Source organism: Leucoraja erinacea, chromosome 16, assembly GCF_028641065.1.
Source record: "Leucoraja erinacea ecotype New England chromosome 16, Leri_hhj_1, whole genome shotgun sequence".
Lineage (NCBI taxonomy): Eukaryota > Metazoa > Chordata > Chondrichthyes > Rajiformes > Rajidae > Leucoraja > Leucoraja erinaceus.
Window position 1 is genome coordinate 39,990,146 of NC_073392.1, and position 11,758 is coordinate 40,001,903.

An 11,758-nucleotide genomic window follows, 5' to 3' on the forward strand; every position below is an offset into this window, starting at 1 on the left:
GGGACTCGAGAATCAGAACTATAGGGAGAGGTTACCGTAAATTGGGAATCAATGTTCCTTGGAGTGCAGATTGCCCAAGCGGAATATGAGGTGCTGCTCCTCCAATTTCCGATGGTGCTCACTCTGGCAATGGAGGAGGCCCAGGACAGAAAAGTCTGATTCTGAATGGGAGGGGGAGTTGAAGTGCTGAGCCACAGGGAAATTAGGTTGGTTAATGCGGACAGCAAAAGGTGGTGGGTGTAAACAATCGCCAAGCCTGCCAGAGGAGGTCAGTTGAGGCAGGGACTATCGCAATGCAATAGAAACAATTAGGAGGTGCATGGTGAACCTCTGTCTTCAGACTTATGCTTGGATTGGAATGGGGGGGGGGGGGGGGGGAGGTAAAGCGAAGAGTGAGCATCCAGCGGTTGCTGAGGGAGCCGAGAAGGGGGGGAGACAGCATGGCTACCGGAAATGGGGAGGTCATTGCCCAGAAAGTTACGGGGGTGCAGACTTTGCCCAAGCAGAATACGGGGGAGATGCTCCTCCAATATCCGATGGTGCTCACTCTTGGAGGATGGCAAAAATGACGGAGGACTATTGTTGTATGTAATGGCTAGTGGGGTTGAAGGCTGAGCCACAGGGAGATCTGGTTTGTTTATTGCGGACCGGGGGGGGTGGTGGGGAGAACAATCGCCAAGCCTACGGGTTGGTGAAGAGACCCTGGTGAGATCAGTCACAACCTATTAGCAGCGGATGCAAAAAATGAAATACTAGAGAATATGCACTTGAACCTCGAGGGGGAAAGTGTAAAGGATATGTGTGGAGTAATTATTTTTACACCGAGTGTGGGTGGTAAAGCGACAAGTGTGGGATATCTCTGGAGGCAGATGCATAGTGACAAAGTGACTTTTGAATAGGGGCATGGTATGCAGGGAGGGGAGGGAATGGATTATGCCCATAAAGTTGATCTTGGCATCATGTTCTTTGCGGATATTGTGGGCCAGTGGGAGTTTGGCAAGATGTGGCTGGAGTCGTGGGTAGAAGCCCAGGAGGGGCGAAAAGCGGGCGATGGAGTCCGAGGCTGGGGCCCGGGTGGGCACCACGGAGGCATGAAGTGGTTCCGAGTGTGGGGGGGGGATCGGTAGAGCGATGGGGTGTTGCGGGTTATTAAAGAGACGTCGGTGCGTCGATGTCACAACCTATTTCAACCCCGCGGAGGATCAAATACTAGAGAATATATAACTTAAAGTGCAATGGAGGAAAGCGTGGGGGGATATGCGCGGGGTCATTACAGACAAAGGTAGGTGGCGGTGGGCGTTGTACCTTTGTGGGATACGTAGGTGGAGGCCGCTACAATGTGACATTGGGTACGCAAGCACTTTTGAATTTTGGATATGCAGCCTAGGGATCACATGCAGGCACATAAGAGTTGTCTTGGCATTCCTGTTCAGTGCAGATATTCCTACCAGTGGCTGTTTGGTCGGGGCCCGGAAGATCAGGTGGGATAAAGCCCAGTCCGGGCAAAGGGGCGAGGGGAGAAAAACAAAATAACGAGGATCTGTGAGATGCAGGGCACCATCTAAATAAAAAGTAAGTTCTGTAAATTCTCAGGTTAAATCATTTTTCCAGACGCGACAGTGGCGAGGTTCATTGCCCACGGTGGCGGCGACACAAACTGTCAGGTGGTGGTAAAGCCTCGTCGCTGGATCGATGCCTCGCGGGGTACTATCCCCGCGGAGGAGACCATGAGGGGGGGATCTTATAGAAACTTAGGACCATTCATGGGGGGGACTGACAGGCTAGATGGGGGGGGGGGGTACCCGAAAAGTAGGAAGCCGGCAGGACGGGGTAACTTTGTCAAGGCTGTAGGTGGCCGCTATTTTAAAACCGGGATACGCAAGCAACGAATCTCACTGTGCACAGTCAGTGGTGGCAATATAGAATTCCTATTCCACATGTCCTACCAGGAGGCCAGTTAAATGGCTATAGATAAGAGAGGGTTAGATGTGGCCCTTGTAAATAAGGGGATCAGGGGATGCAGAATACGGCAGTTATTGGATACTAAATAAAAAGTGAGTTCTGTAAATTCTCAGCAAGTTGAATCGTTTTGCAGACGCTAAATTAACATTATAGGTTCATTGCCCACATTAGAACTAGCTACTTCTGACACAAACAGGAAAGGCTGGTTATCTAAAATTGCTGAATTGAGTGATAAGTCCCAAAGGCTGCAACTTGCTACACAGAAAGTGAGGTGCATTGGAACAGGGCAGAAGTGCAAAGGCAGAGGTCAAGGTACAATTAAAGTGACAAGACACTGAAAGATCACGAATTTCAAATATCCTGCTTTCTCTGTCAAAAATCTGGAGAAGAGTCCCGACCCGAAACATGATCCTTCCATTCCCTCCACAGAAGCTGCCTGATCTGTTGAGATACTCCATCGCATTGCGTTTTGATCACTATCTGCAGTTGTATCTGCAGTTCTGCCTGTCAGCCAGCCTTCTCTAATATGTGTAAGAATTGATCAATTCTGACACATCAGTAAACTGCAAGATTAATTTAGGGTTTTCTCTCTCCTCAGATGCAACCTGACGTGGTGAGTATTTTCAGCATTCTCTCTTTTATTTCAGTTTTCCAGCGGCCAGTGTTTTCAGCATTTCACAACATTGTCTGCTTCCTTCTTCCCTCTGTCTGCACTCTTTTGACACCTCCTCCAGACAGATAAGCTACGACAAACAATCATCAATCACTCTGTCTGAGACAACGCCAACTGCGTTATCTGGATCAACCAGAGATTTTTCGCCTTCACCTAATCACAGACAATCTTTTTTTTCTTTCCCTTCTCTGCAACCGAAAACACACTTGATTTTGCACTTTTCCAGTACTGATCTAGGTCACGGATTTGAAACATCATCTCTACACAGATGCTACCTGTTCAACTTTGCCAGTATTTTCTGGTATTATTGCAGAATCACAAGATCCGCTTTTTGATTTTATATGAAACTTTGGATGTTCGCCACAAGTCTACTGCAGAAGGCACTTACCACTGATGAGCATGCTGTGCACTTATCAAACGCTAGACTTGCTGGGAGGACATTGTCAAACCTTGACAAGAAGCCACGGATCTGCAAGAGAGGAATTATTAGTTGCTGTTGTAAAGGTTGGTCGGCTGATATCACTTGTTTCTGCCACCATTGAATCAATTGCTGCAGTTGAAAATGGCCAGGGTTGTCATTTTGTTTCATCTCTATCAAGCTCCCAGTTCTCCCCAGATCCTTTAATACTCCAGTTTTCAAGTGAACTGCTTATTGCAAAGGTGGCACCTGTCTCTCAGTTGGCAGCCCTCTTGTGTCAGAAAGCAGTGGGTTCAAGTCACAGTCCTGAGACTTGAGTATAAAAATCCATCAAGGGAGTGCAACATTTTCAAATATTCCACCTTTTGAATGGGACATTATTCCTGTCTACACTTGAGGATAATGTTAGAAATCCCATCCCATTATCTTCACAAAGTGCAAGACGTCTGTCCTGAATAAAATGTATCCCTCACTTAACGATTATCTGGTCACTATCACTTGCTTATGGGAGCTTGCAGCATGCAAACTGACAGACATGTTTCTTTCATTGCAAGAGTAATCACAGTTTAAAAGATGCCCATTTGTAAAAGAATGTGCAAGGCGAGATATGAATGCAACTTGTTTTTTTAGTTGTTACTTGTCGTTAATTCTTGGTAAGCGGAATAATTTCCCCAAGATGGATTTCGTAATGTTTAAGAGGGAACTGCAGATGCTGGAGAATCGAAGGTTACACAAAAAAGCTGGAGAAACTCAGCGGGTGCAGCAGCATCTATGGAGCGAAGGAAATAGGCAACGTTTCGGGCCGAAACGTTGCCTATTTCCTTCGCTCCATAGATGCTGCTGCACCAGCTGAGTTTCTCCAGCTTTTTTGTGTAACCCTGGATTTCGTAATGATGCATAAACACCAATCTTAAAACTGTAACCCTGTGAATTTAATGGGGTCAGAGAGTTGTACAGCAATACAATACATAAACAGGCCTTTCATCCCACTGTGTCTATGCTGATCGTCATACCCATCTAAACTCGTCTCAGTTGCCTTCATTAATTCCACATCCCTCTAAAGGGCCTGTCCCACTTTCACCACCTCTGCCGAGTTTGCCCTTGGCCCATACTCGCAGAATGGTCGTCACGAGGGTAGGTCGTGATGCTAGTCGTAGGTACTCGTGGCAACAAGTAGGTCGGGGTGTTTTTCTAGCCTGATGAAAAATGTCCACGAGTAAAAAAGGTTGTGAATTAAGTTGTGAAAGTGGGACAGGCCCTTTAGTCTTGTTGATTCAACTATCTGTCCAGGTGCCTCTCCAAGGGTTGTTAGGGTTCCTACCTCCACTATTCTATCCTAGTAGCTCATTCCAGATACAATTACTTTCTGTGTGAAAAATCTACCCTTCAGATTCCTTTTAAACCTTCTCTCTCTCTCTCTCTCTCTCTCTCACTCTCTCTTCACATTAAACATATGGTCTCTAATTTTAGACCCTCTTGCCATGGGACATTGGCTCTCTCTCTTACATCTGCCGCTCATAGAGAAACTACAATTATACATTTTCTATAGTTTTTCTAATCTTCTAATACTGCATCCCTCATTATTACAGATTTAGCCTCATATGGTGCTGTGCAGGTTCCTCACATCCTTGCATTTCTTGACTAGTACGGGTGTTAATGGTTATGGGGAGAAGGCAGGAGAATGGGTTTGATAGGCAATGACAGCCATGATTGAATGACGGAGTAGGCTCTATGGGCCGAATGGCCTAATTCTGATCCTATGAACTTTTGTATTTTCTTCTATGAATCGGGCAACCACAACGCATTAGTGTCCTGCTGTCCTCACATCAATGAATAAACATTTCAAGTGCCGCGGGCCAGCAGCTGCTTCTGCAGGACTGGTGGGCGGCAGCTTCAACCACCCCGGGCCGCGGTGTTTGAGCCGCGGGACTGTTCTTAACATCGCCCGGGGGGGGGGGGGTATCGCCCCAGCGCAGAGGGAGAAGAGGAGGGAAGAGACTGTGACCTAAGACTTTTGCCTCCATCACAGTGAGGAGATGCTGGGTGGACTCACTGTGGTGGATGTTAATATGTGTTTATTGTTGTTTTATTGTATGGTATTATATGTATGACTGCTGCAATTTCGTTCAGACTTCGGTCTGAATGACAATAAAAGGCTATCTATCTATCTATCAAGTGCATTAACACAGTGCAGGTTCGAAGGGCCAAACGGCCTCCTCCTGCATCTATTTTCTATGTAACCCACCTCCTTCTTCTACACTCCAGATATGCAGCACCAAATATATTTGTTTGATTGCGGCGCCACCTAGAGTCAAGAACTTTTACTGCCATCAGAGGCGTGAAATGCCAATTTATTCTTTTAAACATTCTCAAGGATTACAGGGTTAAACACTTAACTGAATAATAAGTGAAGATTTCCTGCTGCAATGGCGATATAATAGCAATGCCGAGGGAATTAAATGCAACTGAAGGTAATCACGGAATATAAATCAAGAATAAAAAGAGCAGAAAAGAACAACATTTAGACCATCTGTAGAACAGTCTGCTTGGGCTTACGTGAACTCCCGGTTGCTATACACTAAACTCCCCCTCTCATTCTCAAACTGTCCTAGGCCTCCTCCACGGTCAGAATGATGCCAAATGCAAATTGGAGGAACAGCACCTCATATTTCACTTGGGCAGCTTACACCCCAAAAGTATGAATTGATTTTTCCAACTTCAAGTAACCTTTGCTTTTCTTCTCTCAGTCCCACCCCCACCCTAGTTCTCCTACTAGTTTCATAGAAACATAGAAAATAGGTGCAGGCGTAGGCCATTCGGCCCTTTGAGCCTGCATCGCCATTCAATATGATCATGGCTGATCATCCAACTCAGTACCCTGTACCTGCCTTCTCTCCATACCCCCTGATCCCTTTAGCCACAAGGGCCACATCTAACTCCCTCTTAAATATAGCCAATGAACTGGCCTCAACTACCTCCTGTGGCAGAGAATTCCACAGATTCACCACTGTGTGAAAAAAATGTTTTTCTCATCTCGGTCCTAAAAGACTTCCCCCTTATCCTTAAACTGTGACCCCTTGTTCTGGACCTCCTGATTAATTTTGATGTTTGTATGCCTCATTGTCACCTTCCTTTCATCCAACAATGAACCTTACAATTGTACATTTCCTAATCATCATCTGCTTTGATCTTTTCTTTACACACCTTACATGTTTTTTGCATCCTTCCATATCTTGTTTCCCTCTCCCTTGACTACAGGTGCTGCCTGTACAGAGTTTGTATATATATGTACGAAGGAAGTGCAGATGCTGGTTTAAACCAAAGATAGACACAAAGTGCTGGAGTAACTCAGCGGGACAGGCAGCATCACTGGAGAGAAGGAACAGGTGACGTTTCGGGTGATGTTTCAGGTCGAGACCCGTCTCTCCAGAGATGCTGCCTGTCCCGCTGAGTTACTCCAGCATTTTGTGTCTTTCTTCGATGTAAACCAGCATCTGCTCTTGCTTCCTACACAATGTAAATATTTGGCCTGTTTATCTACAAGTTTGTTTTTTTTCTTATAGTTTATACCATTGTTCACATGTGGATCAAAGAGCTTCTAACCAGCATCAGAATGGGTTCAATCACCATTGGACAGTTCAGAGGGAGCTGGGTAGATATCTATAATTATGTACATGATAATTTCCTGACTTCAACTGGGTTGCCGTAGAAACACAGTGGTGGACAATTACCCTGCATAAAGGAGGTGAGGGTAGGGAAGAAACATCCTGTAACACTATGCTATCTATGTTGTTGCAGGTTGCAGACTTGGATGGACTGAAGCCAACCCATCCATCTCAGCTCATGGTCAGGATAGTTTACAGCTTGGAAAGATGATTAAAAAGGTACTGTGGATGGGGGGGGAGGAACAAAACCGCAAATATTTCATTACATAAAGCTTATTTTAAAAAGGCTGTTCTTACCCCTCTGTTAAAACCTCTAACTAGTACTGCTAGCTATTGCATTCATATGCTAAGCATTGGATTCTTCCAGGCATAAATGACTTGGAAGATTGGCAAGCAGAATGCCAGGGGTACGTGCCAACTATATTGTCGGCTGAACGCCTCAATGGAGTCCCTCGGGACACAAATTACAGTTTCTTTCATCCTTCCTCATCGCTGGCATCTCTTCTGCATCCTCTCTGTGGCTTTGACATCTTTGCGGAAGCAAGACGCTCAAAGGCGGGATGGAAGAAAACTTGAACACGAACTACAGCCCAGGATAAATGTAAATCAAACACAAAGGCAGAAAGAAAAGGTGCCTTACAAAACACTGAAATAACGATGTAATATTTTTCTTGGAATACTAAGGAATTGGAAAAGAAGATCAAGGAGGGAGAGAATCTATAAATATGTTTTTACAAATAAGATGCCGATGGCATGGAATGCTTTGAAAGTATCGCTGTGTTTATTTATTGAAGACCTGTCAATTTTACATTGGATATGGGGAATGTGACTGAAATTTATCATCATGGATAGAGTGAGCAGTTGAACAAAAAGAGTTTGCAAGCACTTGTGGGAGGCAAGGCATGTCACCCTATTCCAATGGGATTTGTGCCCTTGTTTCGACAGCACTAACAAAGTGGACAGTTCAGTATCTATGGATAGACAAAAATGCTGGAGAAACTCAGCGGGTGAGGCAGCATCTATGGAGCGAAGGAAATAGGCAACGTTTCGTCCCGAAACGTTGCCTATTTCCATCGCTCCATAGATGCTGCCTCACCCGCTGAGCTTCTCCAGCATTTTTGTCTACCTTCAATCTTCCAGCATCTGCAGTTCCTTCTTAAACACCCAGTATCTATGGGTGTGGTCTCCATGGACTTCAGGAAGTTTGATATGGCTGTAGACATGAATGGGACAAGTGTATCCCTGTCGGAGTTTAGGAGATGAAGGAGCGTACTTAAGAAGGAAACCAGGGTGCAGAAATAGCTCTGGCAGTTAAAATTAAGGAGAATCCAAAGGGATTTTATGCACTTTAAGGGAATGAGGGCAACAAGAGAGGGAATAGTTCCTCTCTGAAATCAAAGCTGTCATCTTTATGTGGAGCTGTAGGATATTGGCAATGTCCTCAATTAATATTTCTCCACTGTTTTTCCTAGGGAGAAGGACATGAAGGCTGGGTAACGTGGAATGGTTAATAGAGACACTTTGAGGACTGTTCGAATTAGTCGAGGAGGCGCTGCACGTCGTAAGGCACATGAAAATATAGAAATCTCCCGGGCCTGATCAGAAATATCAAACACTTTGTCAAAGGGCTGGCACCCAGTGTCTTATAAGAAGAAATTAAGGAAAATCGGCAGAGAGGTTGAGAGTGGTAATTATCGCATTGTTCCAGCAGATGTTAGTGAGGATGCATTCAGAGTTCGGTGTCATCCTTCTACAGGAAGGATGTTATTAAGAGTTATTAGAGAGTGGTGAATCTCTGGAACTCTCTGCCACAGAGGGTAGTTGAGGCCTGGCTATATTTAGAGGGAGTTAGATGTGGCCCTTGTGGCTAGGAGGGGGTATGGTGGCGATGCAGGTATGGGATACTGAGTTGGATGATCAGCCATGATCATATTGAATGGCGGTGCAGGCTCGAAGGGCCGAATGGCCTACTCCTGCACCTAATTTCTATGTTTCTATTAAGCTGGAAAGAGAAGATTTACACAAATGTTGCCAGGCCAGCTGATCTAGAGAGACAGGTTGGGCAGGGTAAGCCTTGATTCCTTGGAGCACAAGGAGCTAAGAGGTGATCTTATAAAAATGTATAAAATCATGAGGGAAAGAGATGGTGTGAATGCACAGGGACTTTTACCCAGGGCAGGGGAATCAGGAATAGAAGGAAGGACAGACGCTTAAGGTGAGAGGAGCAAGACATAATAGCAATCTGAGGGGAAACCTTTCCGCTCAGAGATTGGAGGGTATATGGAACAAACTGCTGGAAAAGATAGTTGAGACAGGTACTATCTGACATGACTTCAGAATTAAGGAACAGAAGTTTAGGGGTAACATGAGGGGGAGCTTCTTTACTCAGAGTGTGGTAGCGGTGTGGAATGAGCTTCCAGTGGAAGTGGTGGCGGCAGGTTCGTTGGTATCATTTAAAAATAAATTGGATAGGCATATGGATGAGAAGAGAACGGAGGGTTATGGTATGAGTGCAGGCAGGTGGGACTAAGGGAAAAAAGTTGTTCGGCACGGACTTGTAGGGCCGAGATGGCCTGTTTCCGTGCTGTAATTGTTATATGGTTATATGGTTACTATGTCTGAAGAAAGGTCACGACCGAAACGTCATTCCTTCTATCAAGAGATGCTGCCTGTCTCGCTGAGTTCCTCCAAAACTATAAAAGACACTTGGACAGGTATATGGGTGGGAGGGGCTTAGAGGGCTATTTTGCCAAACGCGGACTAATGGGACTATCTAAGATGCTCGGCAAGGAAAAGTTGGGCCAAGGGCCTGTTTCTATACTGTATCTTGAAACTAAACTGGTCTGCTACACCTTGTGAGGCTTTACCTGGACAGTTTAATGTAGATTATTGCACTGCACCTTAATCCACAATTACGTATAGGTGATGCAATCTTAAAAAAGTAGGGTAAGCTCATTTAGGCGTACGGCAAGGAGGAACCTTTCCACAGCACCCTAAAACCTAGTATGTTGCTGCATCAATTAGAATATTTATTGTTGATACTTTCAAGAGCGACATGAGCAAATGTTTAGTAGAAACGGCATCACGATGAAGCGTCAATACAAGGCCAATGGATCGTGATGCAGAGCAGCCACTGGACTGAAGAACACAAACGACGCAAAGTACTGAACTGTCTCGCAGCTTCTATTAACGAAGCATGTTCACACCATGGTGTTCAATATTCGGCTTAATATCACAGAATGTTATGGTGTGCAACTTTTTATGATTCAGCAAGGTTTCCCTGCAAAGGGGAAGTCATGTCAATAAATAAGTTATGAACAGTTTTCAAAAAGTCCAATTGTGGGCATGAATGACCTGTTACTGATACACTGCAACAGAGAGGTGGGCCTGAGAGATGACTCACCTGATGAGGGACAAGTCCAAGCGATGTCGGAGGTTCATTCAGCCGATCGTCACTGCTGCTGGCTACTGCATACCCACTGCAAATTCAAAACAAAGCTAGCAAGTGGTACTAATTAGACTACTCGCCTTAAGGCATGGCTTATAAAAACAAATACTAGATAAAAAGCAACAATACTAGAGATTACTCAAGAAAGTCCAACTTCTCATGCTTGGAGATTCAGCCTTCACCTCAGATCATCATACCCTCCATTAGCAGAGTAACTGCCCTCTCCCCTTTAAATCTCTCCCTCCGCATAAACTTCCCTAGCATCGAACATACCATTTGTCCCAACCTCACCACTCCCATCATCTCAGGCATCAAGGGAGTTATTCTCATCCCAAATCCGTTTTCTCCCTCAAATCTTACTTCCTTCTGTACATCCAAGAAGTTTCTTCACATTTATGTCTAGAACCAGAGGTTACCCTCTGAAAATCAGAAGTTGACCGGGACTCAGTAAGAAATGTATTCAGCCAGAGGTTAGTAAACTTTGGAATTCTTGACTCAAGAGGCTAAGGGACCTCAGTTATGAAGAACATTCTAAACTGAAAAAAATAAGCTACCAGAGGAACTTAGTGGGCCTGACAGCATCTGTGGAGGAAAAATGCAGACGGGTTTGGGGCGAGACCTTTCTTCAGTGAGGTGGAGAAGAGGGGAGGAAGCTGGTAGAAGGAGGCGAGGGGAAGGGATGGTCTAAGAGTTGGCAGGTAATAGGTGGATCTGGGTGGAGGGCTTGAATGCCAGATAAGAAAGGTGGGGATGAGAAGGGTGGAGAGTGTCGCTAATAGATCTTTGAAATTTAAGGGAGTTCAGGGATATGTTATTAGAAAAGTGAAGCAGAGCTAAAACATCAGCCATTATGTTTCTTGATAGAACGGCAGGCATGAGCCGCTGAATGGCCACTTCTGCTTTCGTTCCAAATGATCTTTTTGTTGCAGCTACCAACCAACTCACCTGAATCTTTTCTTTGATCTTTTGACTCGCTAACACCATTTAAAATAATGAAGCTCTCTCACAAATTGGATGCAGCCCAATGTAGTGCTCATCCATGCTCCCTTAGATCTAAAGGTTGAAGGCTTGAATTAATTTAGGCTATCCACTGCCAAATGTGGTTGAACCCAGCTAACTACTTTTGCAAATTACTTCTGTGCTTTGCTCTCATCTGCCAAAACTATTCATGTATTACTCTGCAATGCAAAGAGAAGTCTGGGTTCCTTTGTAGAGTTCAAACTTTCTCTATTGTCCCCTTGACTGTCTCTTTTCCTTTCACCACAAATAGTAAGAACAGGCTTCCCCAGCTCTTATCCTATAAACCTGTCTCCAAACTCATCTCATTCCGTCCCAATGCCTCTCGTGCTTTCCCAACGCCTCTTCCTCCTTCCACATATTGCAATTTATGAACTACCTAAAGTCACCCAACTTTCATTCCTAGGCCTCAAATTGGTTAATATCACTCTGTGTTCTGTTAAAGATCTCCTCTTTCAAATGTGCTGTCAGTGGTTTCTTCACCAATCAACCATCTTTACAAAACATTCTCATCTCCAAAAAAAAGCACAGCTTTCTTGTAACTCAGCATATCAGGCAGCATCTCTGGATGACAT

General features: G+C 44.8%; 1 protein-coding gene and 1 long non-coding RNA gene across 2 annotated transcripts in view; one reads left to right on the forward strand and one right to left on the reverse strand.

The window, feature by feature from the left end:
- atg7 (ATG7 autophagy related 7 homolog (S. cerevisiae)) overlaps nt 1–11,758 on the reverse strand; it is a 204,506-nt gene that overhangs the window by 112,831 nt on the left and 79,917 nt on the right. The window contains exons 15-16 of the mRNA XM_055648235.1: nt 10,122–10,197; nt 3,024–3,104 (exon numbers count right to left, since the gene is read on the reverse strand). Coding sequence (XP_055504210.1) covers nt 3,024–3,104; nt 10,122–10,197 — 157 coding nt within the window. The remainder of the gene's footprint in view (nt 1–3,023; nt 3,105–10,121; nt 10,198–11,758) is intronic.
- LOC129704854 (uncharacterized) overlaps nt 3,016–11,758 on the forward strand; it is a 14,009-nt gene continuing 5,266 nt past the window's right edge. Inside the window, exons 1-2 of the long non-coding RNA XR_008724802.1 lie at nt 3,016–3,139; nt 6,852–6,937. This is a non-coding gene — a long non-coding RNA (uncharacterized LOC129704854). The remainder of the gene's footprint in view (nt 3,140–6,851; nt 6,938–11,758) is intronic.